Source organism: Pseudoliparis swirei, chromosome 24, assembly GCF_029220125.1.
Source record: "Pseudoliparis swirei isolate HS2019 ecotype Mariana Trench chromosome 24, NWPU_hadal_v1, whole genome shotgun sequence".
NCBI classification, from domain to species: Eukaryota; Metazoa; Chordata; class Actinopteri; order Perciformes; family Liparidae; genus Pseudoliparis; species Pseudoliparis swirei.
In genome coordinates, this window is record NC_079411.1 from 18,692,217 (window position 1) to 18,717,158 (window position 24,942).

At 42.6% G+C, this 24,942-nt stretch overlaps 1 protein-coding gene across 3 annotated transcripts in view; it reads left to right on the forward strand.

Moving 5' to 3' along the window:
* septin9b (septin 9b) overlaps positions 1–24,942 on the forward strand; it is a 62,797-nt gene that overhangs the window by 6,338 nt on the left and 31,517 nt on the right. For 2 of the 3 annotated variants that reach the window (XM_056409003.1, XM_056409001.1), the window contains exons 1-2: positions 464–648; positions 8,275–8,970. In XM_056409003.1, coding sequence (XP_056264978.1) covers positions 582–648; positions 8,275–8,970 — 763 coding nt within the window. In that variant the 5' untranslated portion in view covers positions 464–581. Of the gene's footprint in view, positions 1–463; positions 649–8,274; positions 8,971–24,942 lie in introns of those variants that run through there. The other variant, XM_056409002.1, reaches the window with a different exon arrangement.

A 24,942-nucleotide genomic window follows, 5' to 3' on the forward strand; every position in this document is an offset into this window, starting at 1 on the left:
AAAGGCCGAAGCCTCAAACTCTCACTTAAACTGTAGTCCCGCCGAGGCCGTGACAGAGTGAGACGGGGCCTCCCTCGTGAGGGCCGTTAGAAGAGCCACAGCTGTAACGGAGGATCCTGTCTGATTACAGGTTAACTCGGCTGAAGTGACCGTGTGACATATTGTCCACTCTCACTGTCTGAAATCAGGCCGGAGAGCCACTTAGGTCGGGAAAGAAAGGGGAATGACGGTGTTTGTTGTCTGCGTGAATGCCTGCGTGTGCATGTTTCAGCGGAGGGGGACACACACACACACACACACACACACTCACACTCACACTCACACACAGGACACGAGGGAGAAGGGGGAGTGTGTTTCTAGCTGCAGGGAGGGGAGGAGAAGGGAGGAGGCTTGCCTTTTTCGCACTCTCTGAAGTCTGAATGCAGCGATATAGTAAAGTTAGTGGGCAGTCAGAGAAAATAAGTTGCTCCTTCTTCAGAGAGTTGTCAGTCCGGACTCTGTTTCTCATTCACTCTATTTTGGAATTTCTTCAGCAATAAGAGGAAGCCCACTTGAACGTTGAACGTTTTTGTGAGATTTTCATGCCTGAAAAGATGTCCGATTCTGGAGTCAATCCACACTTGGAGGGGATTATTTCAGATTTCGAAGGTTTGTAGTTTGTTCTCTGCTTTTCTTCCACTTTTTGTATGTCATTGTTATGAGTTTATATTGAGCAGCAACATCTGGCAGAGGTGTGTGAATGGTATTAATATTGAACAATATATTTCCACTTTGTGTGTGTGCCTGTGTAGTTACTGTGTATGTGTGCTTGTCACAGTTAACAACAAGGTGTTGAGCCAAGTCCCTGTAGCCTTCAGTCTGCTTTTGATTATACCCAAGTTACGTCAATAATAGAAACAAACACAACACTGACACCAAACTATTCCAGCACCGGAAAGCCCTCAGCAGAAAGCCCTACGAGGGAGACAGTGGAAACCTTTTGCGTTAAGAGCTAACATCTGTCTCACCTCCCCATTCAACATTCACAACTGTGTTTCTCTTTTGTTGGCTAAGCCGGTGCATAGCTGGTATTAATTCCCTTTGTCCTCCTCTTCCTCATCCTTCCCCTTTTCTTTCCTGTTCCTCGTCCGGTCAAACTACGTCCCTCCAGCTGGTCTTCGGCCCGGTGCTCACTGAGATATCAGAAAAAGTGTAACTCCTCATCGGTATCCCGATTACTGGAAGTACTCTTTAGGCCTGCTCTTGTTTGACCAGTTCAGGTAGCTCACCACTGTTCAATAACCTGGTTGATTCATTTAATAATCAGTTGCCAGAACTCACTGAATTCATCTGTGTTTACATCATCTCTGTCTTACTGACATGCAACATTTCAATAAGATAAAACTAATCTGGCTGGATTTTTTAATGCTAAAAAATTTAATTGAAAAACCCTAATAATTGAAAACATGTAGGCGTGTCAGTTTGCTTATGCTTATTTTGTTTGCGATTCTACTCATCTGATTATGATGATCAGACAAAGGTGTTCAGATTGAAGTGACAGTTTTAAGTTGCCTAAAGAGCCAATTCTACACAGAACAGAGAATATCTGGTTTTACCTGCTTCACCTGTACTTCAGTATGAACTGGTGAACTATTCCCCTATTCATTTAATGGGTTAGGGTTAGGGTTAGTTAGTAATGTGAAAATGTCAATGTAAAATCTTAGTTACTGTTCTCACGTGATTGATTGTCGGATCCCGTTTCTTTCCATAATGGTCATCTTTTGGCCTTGAGTTTGGCAGTCGAGAAAAGGCTATAAACACTTTAGCCTTCAGTTGTGGTTGTACAACTAACCAATACGAACTACTTCATCTCGAGCACACCCCGGGATTTACTGGTTTATTTTGTGAGCAGAAATCATGGCATAGCCTTCATTTTTTTATTCATGCTTATAGTAGATCGCGTGCAGCAATCTTAAGCCTACACTCTTAGAAATCAAGGTGCAAACTATAACCATATAGGCTTCTTTAGTTTGTCCTTTTTGGGTGCTGTTTACCTGGAACCGACATAACTGGTTATACATAAAACAATGTGTCAAAACCAGGTTCCTCAACATATGTTCTCTCATAATGTAATGTCAAAGATAGCATTCAGTACACATAGGATCGACACACAGAAAGCACCTGCTGCATCCAGTACCTAATAGTGACTGACCACCATAATCTACTCCACCAGTAGATTATATTGGTGGGGTAGATCCATTCCAGTGTTTCCATTCTGAGCAGAGAGAGCGCTAGAGAGAGGCGCAAGGCAAACACTTGACAGAGTAAATCCCCATTTGATCTGAGATCATTATGTTTTCCGGTACATTGCACTGCACTGCATCGCACACTGAGGAGGAAATGGGCACGGAGAGGGAGAGTCACTGTAATTGGTGAGCACGCTTAAGATGTAATAATGCATCTCGGATGGACTCGCTGTGGGACTATTATGGAGAAGGGATGATAGAAACCACCATAACAACTACACACTGAAACAATATTATGGTTTTCTAAAAGGTAGAAAATGTATCTAAACGAGTGAGTCACCAGAGACTAATCCCAGAATGAACCCATATTTGTACATGCACACAGACTTTGTAGAGTCGTACATGGGCTCCTGGTATGATTGCCAACCTAAACTGAGCCTTGAGTCCAATCCAAGGTATTTTGCACTGATTATCTGCCTCAAGGTGCCACGTTGTTGTCAGACAGAAAATGAGCATTGACATGGTAGATGTGTGTGGTACAATTTGTGAACTTGGCAGAAAGGCCAGTGTGTTATTAAGGAGGTTTGCGGGGCTTATGTTCATAAATACAACCCTTTCTTAACAGGCCTCAGTGGTCCTGTTTGTTCTAAGACATATTTTAAACCAGAAAAGCATGCAAGGCATCGCTGGTATATGACTGTGTCAGACCAGATGTAGAGTCAGGATATAAGCCTCCCATTTCAGCTGGCATTCTCCTCCCCGTCTGCCCTCTATTTTACATGGGCACCCTGGGCTGTGTGTGTGTGTGTGTGTGGTGCAACAAATCCTCAATCAGGGGTGAAATTGCCTCTTGCTTCTAAAAAGGATTCAGATCCTCCTGATGCTTTTGAAAAACTGAAGAAAAGACTTTGACCAACGCCAACTTCACTTCTTCAATCACTTGTCCCCCCCCTCTTCGCCAAACATCTCCAATGCACAAAGGAATGTGGCGGGCACATTCCTTTGTGCCGGACACAGGGAGTCGACCAGACCAGCAGGGAACCGCACAGTAAATCTGAAACGGTGAGCTGTACCGATGTAAACCCAACACCACGAGTGGGCAGCAAAGGGAAACCTATGTTTGAAAGCTTAGCATTAAGGTTCGGTCTGGCTAAGCAAATATACCGTAGTGTGGAATTATATCGCCCGTTGTTTGGCCTTGTCTTGTCAAATAGGATGTTTTTCATGGTTTTGACCACATTGACTTATATCCTGCGGTTACTGTCATCTGATGAACTCCACTGTGCATAAACTGGTTTTATGTAAGCCGTGTTTGACAGAGTAACTGTCTGGATTACTTGACCTATTGCCTGAGGCTAGAATTACCAGACCGATTAGGAGTTCAAGGTTTTTCCCAGTACAGTACATGTTTTATTGATTCAATTCCTGGTACAGTGGGTTTCATGTTGTTACTGCATGTGCAGAGTTCACCTTCTAACAAAGTAATGAGGTGCAATTATGTTTTCAGGTGTGAAAAACACAGAAAAGAGATCCCAGATTTCATTAAAAAAAAATCATTTATTTGCTACGTGTTTAGAATTTGACTTGGCGGCTGGTGTGTACACATTAGACAGAAAAACAAAACAACAACAATCAACAGTCAAAATAGTGCAAGAATTTAAACAATACATTTACAATGGTATAATATAAAATAAAGTGCACAAACATATAACAGTGCTGTAGACAGGGTACTGTAAGTGTGTGTATTAAGGTGACATGTGAAATTAGATGTTACATATTAAGTATAAAGAGGTGTGCAGGGGAGTGACCGGAAGGAAGTGTTCTTGGGATGGCAGAGTCGGTCAGTGGGCACCGGGCTCTGTTCATGAGTATCTTATTGTGATACATCTGAAGTGTAGGGATTCAATATCGGCAGCTTCACGACAATCATCAGAATTAATTAATCCATAAAGAGTATGTGAACAAGATGTTAAAGTGATGGAATGCATCTTAATGCAGTTTGTGTTGAGCTCAAATTATTTCACAGATGTTTTTTTAACATTGACATCATTCTAGACTAGAGGATGAATAATTTGTGTTATGATTTTCAATATTGTAATGTCATGGTGCAATATAACTTTGCGCTGGCCTGATCACAAGTCTTTTTTTAGCTTGTCAGACTGTCCCAGATGTTTTAATGACATAACAACGCACATGTCTGTCTGGTCAAGTCCACACGACTCATGCTTTCCCCTCTTAGAAACTAATGTAGATTCTGAAGAAGAAAATAAATATTTTCATTATACATGAGATGTTTAGAGACGTATACGTCAAGACGTATTTGGTCAAGAAATAACAAAGTAACAAGCTGCATGGGTGTGACCCTCAGACCATCAGTTAGAGAACACTATCACAGGACTTCAAATTGTAGAAGGAGTGCATGTTAACTAATTCTTGTTGACTTTTTGTCCCGTTTTTACCTCGCCATTTCCCACCGTGCAACCTCTTTGCCTCTCTATCTCCAGTCTCTTTTTCCTCCTCTCCCTCTTGTCTCTCTGTTCGTTTTCCTCCCTCGACTATCTCCTGTGGACGCATCTGGGCTGAGATGATACCGAATGTTTTGCTCTCATCGGTCGGGGGCGTCCTTGAGAGAAAAGTGATGAAGTGATGACACCGATGATAAAGAGGCAGCCGAGCCTCACACCTGGGTCGCATTATAGGACGAAGGACCATGAACCAAAGCGAGTGTACAGCTGCCTCCATCTTTGTTTTTGTTGCACAACATTTTGTTGCTACATTGTGCCGTGCTGCATTATCTTCCCCACGCGGGACGGTGTGAGATACCGGACGCTGGGTGGTGATAGGTAGCACCGGGACGTGGGGAGATGAGGCTCCTGTTAATGAGATTGCTGCGAGGTGGACTTGACCTCTCGCTTCCAGCTCATAGTCTGGGAATGCTGTTTCACTGGGAACGATACTCCTTCAACCGTCTGTCAGTACCACACTCCTTCCTTCTTCCTTCTAATGCTCCGTGATCCTATACGTCTGTGTAATATTCATGCAAAGAATATCCTGGATGGAGCTATAAAATACATGATGAAGAAAGACCCAAGAGACGAAAACAAGCGTGATCGTTAAAAATATGGAGAGTTGAGCGATCATCTGAGTGAGAGATGCCCTGAATGCCCCCGCCCATTTCTCTATTTTCCCAGACAACATGAAAGCACAGAAAGATTCAAATTCATCTCTGCTCTTAAATCATGCACACATGGCTGCACGGTCTCTACATACAAACAAACGGCTTGAGAGGAAAGCACTCAAGTCCTGTGCTGTGGTCCCGAGCCCGTGGCCATATACCCACAAAGCAGCCCAGAACAGAAATACTAATCTAAGATCACTTAACAGGTCACTGGGAAAAAAGCATCTGGGTTCAGCTGTTTTATTTGGGCAAACGTGTGTGAGTACGCATCCTGATATCCTTCCTATGTTCAGCTTTAGTTCTCACAGCTCTGCTACAACGTAACGCAAGTCTACAGCATGTGTCAGGAGACGTTAGCTTGCTCACGGGTGTTCCAAAAGTGTGTCGGCTCTCAATGGAGGCCAGAATGAGCGCCTCGTTGTTACACAGTGCAGCCTTGAAGGGCGCTTCGCAGCCCCCGAACTCCCTTGTGAAATCTGCAGAGCAATTTTCATCGACCCGACTTATTCTCTGGCCGGAGTTGAAAGTGACCACGGCCTTGGGCTCCCTCTCATCACTCGTAAAACACGAGGCCGAGGAAAGCAGCGAACACAGTCCAGTGGCAATGTGGGTTTGGGCGCCAGCTTACAAATTGCAAGTTAATTGTTTTACGTGTATCTCTATCAAAGGGTTTGATTTTAAAGCTGGTGCCTTACTGGATAATGAACTATGTTGGCATCACAAAGGATGTTGAAGGGGGTTGTGTCTTGTGTGCCTAGTGTGGGTTATCTCATGCGCTCCACAAATAATGTAGGTAGTTCTTAATGTAAAGCTATAGCCTTAAAAGCCTCAGCAACAGCCTCCTATAGTGCAAGAATGCCAAAAGATGAAAGGTAACCACACTTTAAGATTGAGGTAAAGGGAGTAGTTGAGGGGTTAAGGCGATTTGTAACATAAATCACCATAAACTCCGAGACGTGAGAGCAGGTCCGTTTATTCCAGCGGTGAACAAGAACGTTCCTTGGTGTGTCCGATGAAACACGGAAATAGAAAAATGCTTGGGCTCCAGCCGGAATTTTTGTTGAGGGGTAAATTGTATCAAACGTCCACTATGTTTGAATGATGCAGCTCATCACAGTAAATTATATTAGCTGTGTGTGTATGTGTTGAGCTCTGCATCCCCTGACAGAGTTGTATACAGAGTGCAGTGGGGCTGGGGCCCCCAGGTCTCCTCTTGTGGGTGTAGTCCCTTAAAGATATGCACAAATACATTCTCGTGACACACACACATTCATCTTTTTAGGAGCACTTTTAACAAAACTACATAAAAGCCACAAGCAGATCGAATAATCAGCACTGCGTTCCGGATTGCAGGAAACAGGAGATGATGCTCTTACGGGTGTGCGTGAGCGGGCCGGCCCAACTATGTGTCATTATGATACCAGCTCCGGGCCATTCGCATGGCAGAGCAACTCAATGATGGGAGTCAAATTCAAGTTGACTTTGAGCCAGTGCACTCTTCCCAGGGGGTAATCCCATCCCGCGGTATCGGCATTGAGCAGTTATAGTTCTCACGTCACAACTAACCGAGGAGAAGGATGTTACCTCTATCTCTGTGCTTGTGTTGCTCGTCATGAACAATAAGTAACAATAAGACTTGGGACTCTTTTTTTCCTCCAAAACGCCTGGCAGGAAACAATGCTTGGCTGATGTCGTGAATGGCTTCAAATGGCTTTGTGTGAAAAAACTGATAATTTTAGACACAGACAAACACACACACACACACACACACACACACATGTCAGGACAAAAGAACACATGAATCAACTTAAACATGGAGGCGACTAGAGTACAGTGAAAGAGCTGCTGCTGGTGAGGAGGATGTAATGAAGTCAGATAAGTATGGCTTAATGGCTGGAGCATGCTGTTTTCTCTGTGTTGCCACCCTCAAACCTCAGGCGCTGTACTACAGTACTTTGATACTGTTCATTATGAGTTTCAGAAAAATAATAACATTGTTTACTCCTCAGTTAATTGGTACAACCTCTTTGATGAATGTTTTATGACTTACCAATTAAAAACTGCTGTAAATATTTGATTTTGTGCTGTATGTTCTTATTTCTTTTATTTGTATTTCTTTTGTTTTTATTGTATAACTTTTAGGATGAATACAAAAATGTACAGTGTCTTTGAGTACTACAAAATGCGCTATACACATTAAATGCATTATTATTATTAGTAGTAGTAGTATTATTCCCATTGAACATGGTGATGTATTTATGTGGGTGGAACGCAGGTGAAGGCAGAATAATTCTCTGAAAATGTCAATAACGCTGGCTAGCATGTATTGTTGTTTGCACAAGTGGGTTTCAGTTGGAAATATTGTTATTTATAATCCCCTAAATCTATTTGGCAGCTATTTACTAAAAATATTTTTTGTGGGGGCCCTTGTCATGATTCACAAGTCTGGCAGTTCCACCTAAGATCCGCCTAACAAACTAATAATGCAATAATATAAAATGATAATAATAATAATATATCTGTTGCAGGGGGCATTTTTCTACTTAACTAGCAATTTTACTTCTAATACTTGCATGTAGAACATTTCCATGTAGTCGAAGCAACAATTTACTTATTTATTAATGATTACATTTTTTTCATTGCCCATTATTTGTTATGATTAATCAGTCTATGGCCCAATATAAAAGACGAAGAGAAGCAGAACATCCTGGTACTGGAGAAGCTGTAACCAGAGAATGTGTGGGGATTTCTGTTTGACTCAAAATGACTTGCAGAAGAGTTGCTGATTCATTTTCTCCCAGTGAATCACCTCAGTTGTTTCCAGCGGTCAAATCTCGCCATGACTGAGTTGTGTTTGTCCCTCCCATGCAGCTCTGAAGAGGTCCTTTGAGGTGGAGGATGTCGACACCTCATCCCACTTATCCCCCGGCTCCCGTCGGACGACCAACTCCCCTCACCGCAACGCCATGTCTCCCACCAGCATCTACTACCGTGACCTGGGCACCGCCACTGCGGGCACCGTCGCCACCACCATCAACGAAAACAACCTCAACTACACCCAACCTCGCTCCATCATGGGCGGAGGGGGCTCCAAGACCCCCGAGCCTGTGTCGCGGCGCTCCGAACTCTCCATCGACATCTCCTCTTCCTCTAGCAGGCAGGTGGATAACGTCAACAGCCCCGCTTCCGCTCGCTTTGCGGCCACAAGCGCCCTGAAGCGCCCCGAAGTCCTGGGCCACACCAAGACCCCCGAGATGAGCCACAAGAGGGAGGTCACTTTTGCCAAGACGGTGACCGATTCCCCGGTGATCCGTCGTAATGAGGGCAACTACAACAACAACGGCACCAGCCGGACGCCTGAGCAGAATCACACTCGCAAGTTTGAGCCTCCTACTCCCGGAGATGTCAGTAAGCCCGATATCAGCATCACCAGAGCTCCCCCAGAAAACAATGGCCACCACCTACCAGTGCACCACGCGCACCACCCAAACCCTCACCACAACACCATCGTTACCACCTTCCGCTGCTCCTCGCCTAGTCATGGACGTAAATCTCCCAACTCTGACAGTAAGTGTGTTTCGTCATACCATACCGACTCCTACTCCTTCCAGTCATATCCTCACACTGAAATACTGTCCTTTTTGGAAAATTATGTTTGGATAGCCTACAGTAAACTCATTAAAACACATAATGTCACATTCTGTCTTTGACCTCGAGCAAATGCATTGAATGCATTTCCTTCATCATAGAACACGTGAAAAGCATTTTATGTCCAGCATTGTTTCCATCTATGTCTGCTTAGTAGCAATGCTGTGTATCTTGGCGCAGTATCGCCACATGTTCATCAGGGAAATAACGTGAAACAACAGGCGGGAATGTGCATCAAGGATTCATGCATCCTCATGCGCGACATAACTAAACGATGCAACGTAATGACGCACATCCTAGTGATATGCTGTCTAATAAAAGTATTAATCGACCATTGATTAACAATATAGCTGCCTTAATATGGCACTAGTGAGATGATCATTTTTAAACCCTGCTTCTTTCTTTAACCCTTGTGTTGCCTTAGGGTCATTTTGACCCGAATCAATATTACACCCTCCCCCCGCCTTCGGATTAATTTGACCCCATTCAATGTTTAATGTCGGTGTTCTTTCGGTAGTCAACAAACAAACATAAAGTGCCTCACACTTAAACTTGGAAAACAATATTAATTCTAATAATTTTCTGGAGGTTTTAATTGCTGGCGTCAAATTGAACCCAAAGGGTAAACTATGTTAGTAAATATAAAGGTAACAGGAGGGTGAAACATTGAATCGGGTCAAAATGACCCATAGGCGGGGGGAGGGTGTAATATTGATTTGGGTCAAAATGACCCTAAGGCAACACAAGGGTTAAAGAAGGATGAACTAGTTTTTTTCAGGCCAAATTTTTGATGTTGATGTAAAAATGCATCCAAGTCACATTCAGTGTCCGTTTCTTTCTTTCTTTGTGTAGACACAGCAACAAACTGCTTTATATAGATCCTTATCATGAACAGCCTCTTTCTCTACTTGAGTACACTGCGGCTATCTTAAGTTTATACGATACATTCCTTTACTTAAGCGTGGTTTTTTGCTTTTTCATTGTATACTAGGACATTGTCTTTTGATGATTAAGAATTTGCTTGTATTTGTAGAATGCTAGCTGCGATTTGGTCTGTTCATAAAGAATTTCCAATGGATCTCATGTAGAATCTCATAAAGTTGTTGGATTGTTGTGTATAAGCTGAATCAGAGACTTACTATCTTCACAGTGCTTTGGTGCTGTGATTTAGCTCTGCAGCCTTGCTTTAGCACAGACTTACCAGTTCGATGGGACACTGTCATCAGTGGGAAAGCTATCTTAAACTTAAAAAACACTGACATTCAATTATATTTGAAGGAAGGGGAAACGTTGCACTCTTGACTGGGTAAAGAAATATCACATTTTCCAGATTACATTTTTTTTTTTTTTTTCATATCTTCCTGCTCTTTCTCCACTCACACTGAGGCAACATACTGACCCTAGTATCAGATCTCTCACTAATAGAAAGGTCAGTAACAGGAGCAGCAGTTTGATTAGTCTGAGGTCTGCATGTCTGTCAGCAACATAAGTGCTTAAAGGCCCATCTGTCGGTAGGAACGGCATACTGTGTATCTGTATTTGTGGTTATCCACGTCTGTTCTTAATGCAGTGTTGGAGCCAACGTGGATTTTGTTATGTGATGAAAAGCATGATCTTGGCAGCACGGGAACCCTAGTTTGGTTGTTAACAGTAAGTAGCGCTACAGTTGCAGTAAAATCACATACAACAAAGAAGGGTAGTCTCTGCATTCATATGGCGGTTACAGCGGAAAATGTACTTTGCATTGTTAGCGCTTTTGGCAGCATTAGCTGTGAGCCGCCGGGTCAGTTGTCGCCATGTAGAGAGTTGTTGAGAGAAGACAGAAATTCTCCAGATCTTGTTTAAAGCACTTATAAATATGCAGAAAACACCTGTCTTGAAGGTACTCCATGCAGCACCACAGAGCAAGCCAACCCATCAAGCTCTGGCACAACTACCCAGCTACATTTCTGTAAAGTTGGGGGAGTTTAGAACTGTTATTAAATCTTTCTAAGTTTACCAAGTAGTTTGTCCCACGTTGTGCATGACAATATTTAAGCAAAGTATCGTTAACGTCTTAGACATTTTCTGAAAATGGCAAAAACTTACACAACATTGACATATCAACTTTTTTTTTTTTTAAAGTTGAGCTGGTTAGCAAACGGTTGCTTATTTACCCACCCAGCAGTTCAAGAGCGACACAATCGTCAGTTCTGAATCTAAATCCAATATTCGCACTCTTTTAGCTATATTTTTTGGTCTCCATCAAATCCTGAGGGAAACATCTTGTTAACTGCTAAATGCTCCACTGTGTTCACCAACTAGCGTCTACCTGTGTTTGGTTGCTCTGTGGGGCAGATAGTGCACTCAATTCAATTCAGTTTATTTATTTTGTATATCCCATTCTCACAAATTACAAATTTGGGTCTTTCACTCAGGGTCTTTCACTTAAAAACAGCTGCCTGTTTTTGACCAAAGATGACGCCATGAGAGCGGTGAGAGTGAACCAAAATAGTGGAGTTGTAGATCGTAAAGTTATACAATTCATCATCATCTAATATAACTACATAGAATATAATTAGCTCTCGGTGTATTGTAATGAAGGTGCTGATGTATGGATTTATCCCACTTTAATGTTATATGTTCCTGGTTTGTTCTTTAAGATGAAATTCTGCACTCTGTCATTCATAGATGCTTGTACTCAGATATCCCACAGTATATTCACTGTGTCTGTCTCTCTGTGTGCTTCAGCGGTTCATGTTGTACCCATGATATTTCTATGATAAATAACCATAAATATCCGGTCCGTTTCTGTGCTGAAGGTTTAACCCTTGTGTTGCCTTCGGGTCATTTTGACCCGATTCAATATTTAACCCTCCTGTCGCCTTCGGGTCAATTTGACCCGATTCAATGTTTAATGTCGGTGTTCTTTCGGGAGTCAACAAACAAACATAAAGTACCTCACACTTAAACTTGGAAAACAATATTAATTCTAATAATTTTCTGGAGATTTTAATAGCTGGGGTCATATTGACCTCAAGGGTAAAATATGTTAGTAAATATAAAGGTAACAGGAGGGTTAAACATTGAATCGGGTCATATTGACCCGAAGGCGACAGGAGGGTGAAACATTGAATCGGGTCAAATTGACCCGAAGGCAACACAAGGGTTAATACGTTCTCTTCTGGCTCATGGGGGTGGTCTCCACTGTTTTGTCCACAGAGAGAGGCCCTGATTAGGGGTCTAAATGAAGGGTGACCTGCCTGGAGGGCCCGGGAGCTCTGACTGGGCCCACCCTGCTCTGCTCTAACAAATCATCAACAGCTGAAACAAACCGAAAAAACACTTCTAGTAGCACTGCAATCACAGATTTGAAATTATCATTATTTGAAGAAATGGAAAATATATAACTTCAGTAAAGGTTATACGCGAGGCATGAAAACACATTGTTCACATGATCGTTTGCTCTACTGCACCATTGTAAGTGATTTCAGTTGACTTTCTTCAGTGACATGAATTAGAAAACAAGTTTGTGTATGTTTTTATTATTTTTCCATAGATGGCTGTCGCCTGTGTCTTTGGGAGTTTATTAGATACGCTGCCTTCCTGCCCATTCAGTTTTTCCAGGAGGAAATTACATCACACATCATTCGTACACACACACACACACACACACACACACAGGCACACAGGCTTCCTTCCGTGTTCTGTCAGGGTGATTGTTTCCCCTGCTGAGTGACCTCACCACAGTGCGCTTCCTCTCTCAGGGCTCATGTGATCTAAGTTAGTCAGCTTCCCAGCAAATGTCCCCCCTGTACTTTGATCACAGCATCGCAGAGCGAGAGAGTTACACGGGGCGTGTTTGTGCAAAAGGTCAACATGAAAAGAATTGTGGACACACATTCACATGCTGAGGAGCGAGCTGAATTTGTATTGAATACGAGCAAATACGTCATGCTTTGTAGCTTGACGCCCTCAGTCAGCAGAGGTCACGTACAAGCAACCTAAAACATTAAATCAACTAGAATGGGCACTCGGTAGAGCGCATACCTTCGCATATCACAAGATTGGGCATTGAATTATGAACATGTTGGCATTAGTTGCATGCCAATTGGACAAAAATGTATCGTGCTATGGTAAAAAAAGAGTTTGACCTTTCCATGACCTTGACCTTTGACCCGATTGATCCCAAAATCTAATCAAATGGTCCCCGGATAATAACCAATCATCCCACCAAATTTCATGCTATTCAAGAACATTTTGACCTGTTCATGACCTTTGACCTTGACCTTTGACCCGATCGATCCCAAAATCTAATCAACTGGTCCCCGGATAATAAACAATCATCCCACCAAATTTCATGCGATTCGGTTCAATACTTTTTGAGTTCTGCGAAAGATTTTGACCTGTTCATGACCTTTGACCTTTGACCTTTGACCCGATCGATCCCAAAATCTCATCAACTGGTCCCCGGATAATAAACAATCATCCCACCAAATTTCATGCGATTCGGTTCAATACTTTTTGAGTTTTGCGAATAACACACATACAAATAAATAAATAAATAAATACACGGCGATCAAAACATAACCTTCCGGCATTTTCAATGCGAAGGTAATAAATAAATAAATAAATACACGGCGATCAAAACATAACCTTCCGGCATTTTCAATGCGAAGGTAATTAGACGACATATACGTATGATTGGATGCCTTTCTCTTGTTCAAACTAAACGTCTTTGAGCTTTGGACTGTCTTTGGAGGGGGCAAGATATTTGAAGACGGAGGAATTCATTTCCTGAAACCTCTAACGTTAACGCCGTTCATTCTCACCAAGTTGACACTCAATTCCCCAGGTCTACTTCGTTAGTATCCGAAAGCATGCGATCAAGTTGCAGGAGAATCTTATGTTAATGAGCGGCAGTCGGGAAAAGAAATTCAAAAAAGACGAGTAAGTTTGCTCACAGAAACTGTGCGGCGGTCAACAACAACGCACATTATTTCAGTATGCAAAACGTGTGAGTCAGTTGCCGGTCTTGACTTGGGACATGACTTGAGTGACTTGACAATGACTTGGTCCCCGGCTATGTAGTACAGTATAACCCCTTTTATCTGATCTATGGTTTGCTGGATCCATCATTGTAACTTTTGTGTTTTACAGGCAAGTAGTGCCCAAAACATTTGAATTTTAGTCAAGATACCAAAATGTCAACATCTTAGTCAGATAGAGAATCTAAATGTCATGGACTGATTAGGATTGGTACCTGATGGTCTGCTGCTGATTTGACGATTACAAGGAACCTTATCTTGACAGGCAGGTCTGCTGTTCATCAATATATCGAACACCACAGAAAGAACTCAATCTGACATCAGAGCATAGCGTAACTGTGGGCAGAAATAGCCTTTTCTTATCAATTTCAGACCAGATTTAACACTTGAGAACCTTTGTTTGGTCTTTGTTTTATCTTTCCTGTGCAGTAGCCTTGCCACTGTTCGGGGGAGATTAATATAGGGCTGCAACTAACAAACATTTGCATTATTTAGATGCACCAAAGATGTACTTTCTCCCTTTTACTGTTACTAGACGTAGACAGAGAGCGTGACCGTGAATGGTGTAGCTTTCACGGAGCTGATGGGACTGGTGGGTTATCATTGGGGTCACATAACCTCATTATCAACTCCATCAGTGTTTTATGGGGATATGGGGACGAAAAAGATGACCATCTCAGCTGGATTGCTGTTACAGCACTAAAGAAAATAGAAGGTCCACATTACAGGCCTTTAAAAGAATTAGGTTCTTGCGGTGCCATTGTTCCTGTTGTGATGGTACAGAACAAAAGAGAAATCCTCATCTCATTAAATCCCTGTTATTAACGTTGCACCTGGAATCTGTCTTTATATTGCCTAAATAAACAGATTATCTTGGAGCACATTTGTTCTCCTAATTGAGGTGTCGTCATTATGGAAGAAAGAGCAAGTGAAGCCATTTGTCTTTCATTTGGATTGACCTTCTGAAAGTGTGGAGGTGGTCAGACAAGGGCTCACACACTCACGCCATTTCTTAATCTCTTATTTTTGTCTTACTTTTGTTGTCGCTCATCGACACACCTTCACAAGCACACACATGTACAGGCAGCCTGAGGTGAAGGCATATCCAAGGTCAATCCTCTCCTGGTTTAATTATACTCTGGACTGATCCCAGACCATTACTCAGCGTGACCTGTAGGCTAATTACCCAGCAAATAAAACGGGAGAGAGAGGCTAAGGAAAGGAAAAAGAGATTGTTCTTGTGATAGGGAACTGCTGCTCACTGAGAATTGTTGCGAAATTGTGTAATGTGTCTGCAGTGGTCATAAGATGTGGTCTCACAATACAAGGCCTCCATGACATAAATCAATTCAATCAAGTTTAATCAATCTCAAACTTTGGAGCATTCTCTATTATGGCTAGGAGATCAATATTTTGTATATATATCATCTTTCAGTGGAATCATATTCTGATGATACAGTAGGAATATTTTATGGTTCAACAAATTGATTTTTCTAATTGAATAATTCTGCACAAGCTGCATTCAAATTAATTATTGAAGCCTTTATTTGACAGTGAAACATGTCGTTGCTTCGGATCCTCGTTGATATCATAATGATGATTTCCACGGGATCGCTCGTGTGTCATTTCTGGAATTTTGGATTTTTTTCGGAGTTATTAAGTCAGACTTTTCTTGCTCAGTGACCGTTTGATAAATGGAATGTCACAGAAATGGAGTTTGGGTCATTTTGTCTCCGGAAAGGTCTGCAAACCACGGGACCCCACTGCCGTCCCTCTTAAATGTTAAAATCTGCAAGTCTTATTGTTCCAGACTCAAAACCAGCATCTCGAGTAGTTAAATCAGCAGATAGGGGGAAAAGATGGAGTAATGTCTGAGTTAATACTTTTTAACAGTTCTTGTTGTTCCACAAAGAGCTGAGATGTTTGAGTAAAAAAATCACAGCAGATGAGGTAATATCGACAACTTCGGTCACAACCTCATTTTAAAAGGAACAGTTCACCCAAATATATCATATCTTACTCTCTACTGTTGGTCCACATTGACGCTTGGGGTTTTGGGGGCTAGGGGTTTTGTTATTTTTTCTGTGCATGGGTATCTTTGTGGTACTGTACAGTCACGAGGTGCTCGTTGTCCAACCCGGGCACCAACCAAACAGATACGGATATTTTGTATTATTGGGGACCCACAGGAGGGTTGCGGACAATTTTTCTTTTAGTCTTTTATTTAACATTTATATCTGCAGTACACCATCAAGCCACACAAGGGAGCCTGAATGTCCGTATTGTTGCCTTCTTATAACATTACTTTGAAACGCTAGCTTCCATTTATTTTTTGTTTTACTGATGAGAGGAAATGAACCAGAGCCTGTTACAGATCGGGTTTGTAATCTTGAGAAGCTAGTGGGGGAATGCTAGATTTTAATTTAACCCAAAAAACACTGCCCAGTTTTGCCAACTATTTTTTTCATTTTTTCAATGAAGGTAGCTGGCAGGGTTATCGAGTGAGAACGTCTCCAAGTCTCCAAGTCACTGCCAGCCGGTCCCTTTCGGTCTTCTGAAGCCAAGAATGACCACAATGAACGCTAACTACTCGGCTTTGGTCAGTACTCACAGCGGTAAGCTAGCATGAAGATAGACAGGCCCGTCCAATCATTTAATCCCAGCCTAATGAAGTGTTTGGATATTGGTTTATTACATCCCTGAAACAGCCGCAGATACTGAACCTTGATGAATTGATGTAATTAAAATTTCAACAAGAATAACAAGAAATACCTTTAACTTCGCTGAAATTTATAATATATATATATATATTATTATTATTATTTTTATTTTTTAAATCACAAATATATTTATGCATTTCACAAATATATGTATGCATTTCTATGTGGATTTGTCTATTTGTTTGTGGATTTAGATGTATTTACTTGTGAATCCGGAATTCGGAACTCGGAATTCGGAATTCGAATATTCCGGGTTCCAAATTCCGGACTCGGAATTCCTGAATTTCTGAACACGGAATTCGGAAAAAAATCACAGCAGATGAGGTCATATCGACAACTTCGGTCACAACCTCATTTTAAAAGGAAAAGTTCACACAAATAATCCATCCACGCTCAGTTTTGCTCACTTAAAGTCTGCGGGTCTCCACGCTGTGACCTCCTGTTCAGCTCTGAAATGTCCTAAATGTCCCAGGGGGGGGATCACAGTGACGAGTGTCACTCATTATTTTGAAAGTGTTATTGTGCTTCCTAAATGAGCCACCAGGAGGCAGTGTGTGCCAGGGGGAAGAATCAATTTAGAAAGGGAACCTGGTTTTCAGGTTAAATAAAGCTGTATTTCAAGCTTTTTTCAAGCCAGTGTCATTTACAAAGGAAACTCCAAATAAGTGGAGTTCTCCTGGGATTTCTCTTAGACGATTGGTAAAGTTTCCTCAAACAACTTCAAGGGTCAGAAGCTCGGACCACGCTGCAGAAAGCCATCCAACACTCAGATGTCGGCCTCTTTTCCCGGCTATCTTGTTAACGCTCCAATACAGGAAATACACTTATTCAAAGAGAACTCTCTGAAGTGTGGACACTAAAAAGAATTGGACTTGAAAGCTGTTGTTTTTTTACATTGGAGGAGGAAGAGGAGCTGAGAGAAATGGGGAAGGGCCCAGATAAACAGACTCCAACACTCACACACACACACACACACACACACACACACATACACCCATAAACATACACACATACACATAAACAAACACACACACACACACACAAAGTTCCCTTCTCCCCCAGATAAGGCTTTCGGAAGTTGAAGTTTACATTGAGCATCTGGGGGAAGTCAAGGGTTAAAGAAGTTTCCCACCAAGGCCAAAAGACCTTTGTCCTCTTCCGTCGTCTTGCCAAATCCCACAACTTCAGTAAACAGTTTATTCACTTACTGTGAGCTCTTAAACCAACACACTCGCGCATTTCACCTTAACATACATGTAAAACCACATGTTCAAACACACACAGAGACACACACACACACTTCCTGATATGAGTTTGACAAAGCAGTCCAACTTTAGAGACACTCGCTACAAATCGCCTTCGTCAACCGTTTCATTCTCCACAACATAAAAGATAAATAGTAGGACATAGGCCATCAAAGCCCGATGGAGCAAACTGAGATAAGGTTTCGTCTCGGGTGACGTTATCTTCGTCCTCCGAGTGAATCCTCCCTCTTGTTTTTCCAGATGTAAGACCCCGCCGTGGTTCCGTTGTCCAAGTAACTGATGGGAAAGTCATTCATCTTGTCTTGACCATGGAAATGAAGAAATGAAGACAGAGTAGTGTAGGGCCTTGAAATGAAAGAAAAAAAGCCCCACGCCAGCACTAGTCATCCAGTGTTTGTTTTTTCAGCGCCATCAATCAAACATAATTAACTAAGCAGAGCCGGAATGCAAACATCTTCTTAAAGAAAACACACTTGGGTCCTTGTCAGTGTGATCATCTGCAAGCTGTTTGTATTCATCCCTAGAGTTGTTTAAATGAAGAAGAAAGGTTCATGTGAGGTGAGTCTTTCTCCATATTCTCTGCTAATTATGTTTGGCGCACTTGTTGGCTGATAGAGGACATACTGGAATAACATGAATTGCTTTTCTAATGTGCGTGTGGACAGACAGATGGCCATTTGTGCCACAGCCCCACTGTACCATCTGCTGCTGAAACGACGAGACGAGAGGAGATGAGGGGGCGAAGGGATTCGTATGCGAGGGTGTGAGTCTGTCTGAGGTGGGCATGTGTGGGAAACCAAAAATCAGCAGTCTTGTCCCGTATGTTACACCAACTGCAGTTGAGTTTGTCCGTTAACGTCGCGTTGGAGCTGGTTTTTTGACTCGCCGTGATGCGGTAGTCTCAGTCATGTCCTTGTTTTGATCATTGAACAGCGTGTTTTCCCAGTAGGTTTGGTCACATTTACCAGTGCAGCAGATCCAATATGTCCCGTCGGCTGTTTCTCCGCACGCCCAGCAGCTCATGGAGATGGAGTTCATAGTTTGGGCAGATTTTGGAGAAATAATAAAAACAATTTACTTTGCCAGCTTAAAAGAGTACACCACCAATTCAGCGGTGTGCCTGCGATATCCACAATGTGACGGGTTGCAGAGGTCTGGTGAGTTCACTTCTTTCTAATTCCACCTCCGCAGATTCTCTCACTTTCAAACTTTAGACCTAAAAGACCCTGCCTCAAGTGACATCACCTGAGGCAGGTGTATCAGACTTCACGCTGCAAAGCTTTGTTCAACTTCTCCACCATTTGCATTAGGTCTCAACACCTATAAACAAACATTGACAAAAATGTGGAGTCAAGAGTTCCCATTTAAGGACAATCTGCACGGAGGCTAGTCGGCTTTAACTGTGTTGACGAGATTATCTCCATCAAATGGAACTAAGACAACAGACTGATTTCGCAAAGCTGTCCCGGGGGACGACAAAGCAAACATATTCCCTTTAACTAAGATATTCAGAGTTTAAGAAGTATATACACATCTACTGTTTGTGGCTTTTCCCCACAAATGAAAACAAATAATCCTCCTAAAATGCTTGAGCTCTCATCTCTATCTCAGCTCTCCGACCATGGGCAGCACAGTGTAAAGATAAACCCAAAGAATAAATAATAAAAAAATCTTCAACCCTCCGGCAGCATTGATTCAATGCAGGCAGAAGGGGAGTCATAAAGAACTTAGCGGGTCCTAATATTCATGACCTCTTTTGTGCTCAAGTACCTTCATCTTCCTCACCCCCAGATTCATATTTTAGATTAGCCAATTAGGCCTTATGCTGCTTCCCTGACTGGTCCCTCAGTTGTGAGTTTACAGGCATCTTTTACTGAATATTTCAGGGAGCTCAAGTCTCAACTTTTCAATACCTAAACAGACTCAAAACAGAGACTTGAGATGATGTCATAACTGAGCTTTGCAGTGATATTTTAAGGATTAAAAGGAGACGATGGCAGCTTTGTGGTTTACGTGGCAATTTGCTTCTTCAAAGAGTACCATCGTCCTCGGTGGAGCCTGGAGGAGCTTCTGGTGAACTTTCACCTCCAGCTGCTTCGCAAGTGCTTCGCGATGCAATGCAGCAGACTGCACACGTCACCCTCACATCGTGGAGGAGGCGCATGCTTGCAACTGAAGATTTGGGGGGAAAGGGCAAGACCCAACAGATGGGTTCCTCTGCGTTACGCTCTGGAAAACTACAATCCCTTGCTGTTCAGTGTTGGCACACACATTCACTCAAAAAGATGCTGCTTCACTCTTTAGAAGTCTGCTCCCCTGTCGCTGCACATGGAAGGTGTCCATGATTGATAATTAGCATCAGAATCGGGCAATAGACGTTCCTGGGCCACGTAGAGTTTAATCACAGAGCTCCTTCCTGTCTTCTCTCTCGTTTTTGTGGAGTTGAGTCATTCACCCCCCCGCACATGTAGCGAGGGGCCAGGGATTCCCCAGAAGGCCAATCCCCTTGGCGTCGCTGTGTTTATTGTTCATCGGGAAAGGCTTTGACTCCGGAACATCAACAGAAATAGAGTACATGTCGGTGTGTGTGTGTGTGTGCAGTTTGTGAGATTAGCTCTTCCTCATCTTCAGAATAGTGAAGAACTTAACAGCAGCCGCCACAGGCTAGGAAATATTCAGAGGCTTTTTTTTCTTATGTGAGTTTTTCCTTAAATACTGGAAGTAATAGAGTAAAGGGGCTGACAGAGGAGATGGCTTCCAGTTGCAGCGAGATGCACCACAACCAGGAGATGGAAACCGCTTGTAAGTATCTGTTTGGTTGTCTTTTGGTCTTTGGGGGAGCTCAGCTGTTTCACTCTATCACTCAAGAGGGACACCTGGTTTCCATTAAGGCAATCAAGTTGGGGCACGATGTAGCCTCCTCAGATGGGGATGTTGAAAATGAATCCCCCTCGTTCTGCTTATTTAATTGCAAACCTCTTTTATTTCTCTCGTTGAAACTAATCTTCTTATTGAACGCCGTTTTACTCATAAAATCCTCATGAGTTGAAGAAACATGTTCTCGCCAGAGTGACGCTATGGTTCAATGTTAAAGAAACAATGCTTTCATGGTAGTTGGAAAGCAGTCCTCGACCTCGCCGTCTTTTTCAGTCCTTGATGCTACAGTAGCGCAGTCCAGCTGGGAAAGCTTTAGTGGGTTAAAAGAAACACAAAAACAAACACTTCCCCATAAACAAACTTTCGAGGCCGCAAAAATGTTCTCATTTTATCCTCTTTGCGGCCATTATAATGCAAAACAGCATCGAGGTTTTACTCCCTCTGGATGGTAAAAAGCGGACGAAAAAGCAAACATGGGCCTAAATTATTGTAAACTAGGTGGAATTTGCAAGCTGCAGGGGAATAATCCAGGAGTGAAGTATATCTTATTATAATATATATATATATATATATATATGGTTATTCCCAATGCACAATACCCAGAATAAACTGGAGCCAGAGACTATCATACTGAAAATAGAGATTGTATTGACAATGCATGGAATGAAAGATGTATCTCCGCTCAACGCGTGACTTTCAATAGAAGGCCTGAATGCAGGTCACGATAAAATTACGACATACATCCAAACAAATGAACAAGCAAATAAAATGAACAATGTGGGGCTAAACTGCGACAGACCAATTATGAATGAACCACCACTGCACACAAACCAAATTTAATCCAATGAATTACTCACAGCAAGCTACGGTGACTCAAACCACCCAATAAAAAACACATCCACGAAGGCTACTCTCCCTCTTTAGTTGAAGACAAAGCACCACAAGATAAATACAACATCAATTGGCCTATTCAATTGATTAGTTAAAAGGGTCACTGCAATCTAATACATTTGGGGGAAGCAGTGGTTGGCTCCTCTCGTGTCTTTGTTTATAAACTTGCTTGACTGGAAGACAGTCCCCTCCCCCAGTGGAAGACATTCGGGTGTTTCTTGGCTGATCTTTCCTCAGCAATCACTCAAGTGTTAGTCCCTCCTCAAACACGAACAATCACATCAATCACCAAACTAAAGGCTAGTTAGCCTCAGTGGGTCTCCGTTCAAGAGGAAAGGCCCAAGTGAGCCCCCCCCCCCCTTTTTATAGACTCTGCCCCTTTGCCTGGGTCTTAATGCGAGACGGCCTGTTGCCTACCTTCCCACATTCAAACATTTGTACTGTTGATGTATGTGCAGTGGTTTCATTGTGTGTGTGTGTGTGTGTGTGTGTGTGGCGGGGGGGGGTCCATGAGGCCACTTCAGGGTGCTGAGATAAACCTCTTCACTCATCACACACACATGCTGTCTCTATTTGCACAACAGGGGAGCAACCGCTGCAAAAAAACCAGAACAACAGGAAGTCTCCAGGCGACCCAGCTATCTTCTCTGTCAACAGCCAGGCCGAGCCAGATGTTCTTCCTCTTTGCCTTGACACTCTTGCTCCCGACTCTTCTGACCCTCCTCCATCCCCCTCCTCCATCTCCTCCTCCGCCTCTATTTTTCTCTGCCTCCTCCCTTCCTTCTTCGACACCGAGGATGTGTCACCGAGTCCCTCGGTCAGCTGAGTCACAGAGGCAACTCAATGAATCGGCTCCACATGTGTGCTCTGCCATGATTTGGCGGCCTCGTAGCAATCAGCCCCGACATCAGGGCCAATCACGGAGCTCCCCGACGGGGCTCGCCAGTTACCGCCGCATTCCCCCCCCCCCCCCCTCCCCCCCGAGCACACATGGCATCACGCTACCAAATGTTCAATTGTGTTTTGAGCCCAAATGACCACTGTGTTTCAAAAGAAGAAGAAAAAGCTTGAATCTCTTGCTTTTGGAAGAGAACATGTAACTCAATCAACCGTTTGTGATTAACTGTGAGGGACTTTTTGATGGGATATTTCACTGATCACGCCTGCCTTTAAATCACCATGGTTGGATTCTAGTTGGAGCAATATCCCATACATCTTTTGCTCAAAGCTGCTTTTTAGGCTCTCAGGAAGACTAATAAAAAAAAAACACAGCAGAGCTCTCCTTAATAAATGCTTGTGTCCCACGAGAGGAAATGGTAATGTCAGTCCCTGAGGGGTCAAGAGTGTCACTGACAACATTGTTTATTTTAATAAGAGCTATATGGAAAATGTAGACTTTGCTGAAAAGAGATATACAGTGGGAATGTGTCAGATTTATAATTTTACTCAGAACCCCCAACAGGCTGCTCCTCAGGCCTGCAGGAGAGTCAAAACATTTACAGTTTAAAACGTGTCCACATTGGAGATGGCAGATTTTGTGTCCTGATCTTAAGACAGAAAATTATAATTTCCTGAGAGAAATTCCACTGCTTGACTTTATTGCAATTCTGCAGGCAGTCTATTGATAAACCTACGAGCTAATAAAATATTGACAAGTTGGAGTAGTGATAGAAAGTGAACCAAGGCCCATCAAAAATATTTAACTTATGAAGCCCCGAGGCGGTGGATGAAAAATGTAAGTCTCGCAGAGCAGAATATAGTAACTGCGTAATGAGCTCAGTTCGTCAATCTGGATATGGGAAATTAGTCAGTTGCGTAAAATGATTCTAAATTCATAAAATTGTTTTGTGTTAAATCAAGAAAATGAAAACTGTTAACAACATTGAATGTGTTTCAATTGTGCGAACACAGAATAACTGACACTAACAAATAAATTCATGCATCTGTACATTTACATTCACAACAAAGCGTGTGGAAACAGTGTGAGATTCAGCTTCAGCTTCGACAGGAAGGAAGACATTCCACTGAATGCTGTGTGAAAATGTCTGCTGGAAAAAAAAGTTCCTCAACAAATGAACAAATAAAGCACTCTCTCCTGCCAGTCAGCCGGGATCCAATTTATAACAAGAATCTTTGTTGAATAGTGAAACTGTTCTTAGACAACATATTAAACATGGCGGTGGTAACTATGACTCTCTCTGTTGTGGCTGAACTGGGACACAGGAAGCACACCAGAGCAGCACATACTTCCAGGGAACATTTGGGATTTTGGAACAACTTTAATCTGTTTCGCAGCCAATGTGGAGCTCTGTGACACTCGATTGGCTCAAGTTGTTGTGAGTAGGTCATTAATTTACACTCCAGTCTTCATGCTAAGCTAAGTTAGTTTTCTCCTGACTGTAGCTTCATGTCTAGTGCAAAGACACAAGGGCGGCATCTCTCTTCTGATCCAACTTAAGCAAGTATGAATGTCAACTTGTAGCCTACCCTTTTAGAGATTTTCATTTTCTCTTTTCTAAACACAAGATATGTTCTGTTTTAGTCATGAGAGAGAGAGAGAGAGAGAGAGAGAGAACCCTGGAGGATCAAATAGGCTCCTCTAGGGATGGGAATCGAGAACCGGTTCTGTTTTAGAACCGGTTCCCAGTGAACCGATTGTTTGGGATCGTCAACCAAATTCTTTAACGGTTCTGCTAACGGTCCTCTGTGGCGTTGCGCATGCGCGAACTTGTTTAGTTTCTTCAGACTGCAGCAAACATGGCAACTAGGCAGAAGCGTTCTAAAGTTTGGCTCTATTTCACACGACAAAATGACAACTACGCCACTTGTAACATGTGTAAAAAGTCTATTTCGTCGAAGGGAGGAAATACAACAAATATGAATAAGCATTTGAACACAGCATGGAATTAAATGACAGGAATGTCATGTGTTCGATGCAGCAGCTCAGCTAACGTCGGCGCTTCATCTCTTTCTGTCCAAGGTAAACTCCTCAAAAGTGATCACAACCACTCACTGTGTGAAGCAATTTGCCTTTATTGTGTGTAGTCGATCAAGTTATCTTCTGTCCCTTCGTTTGAAACATACATTTGAGCTCCGGCATTGGTCCCATTA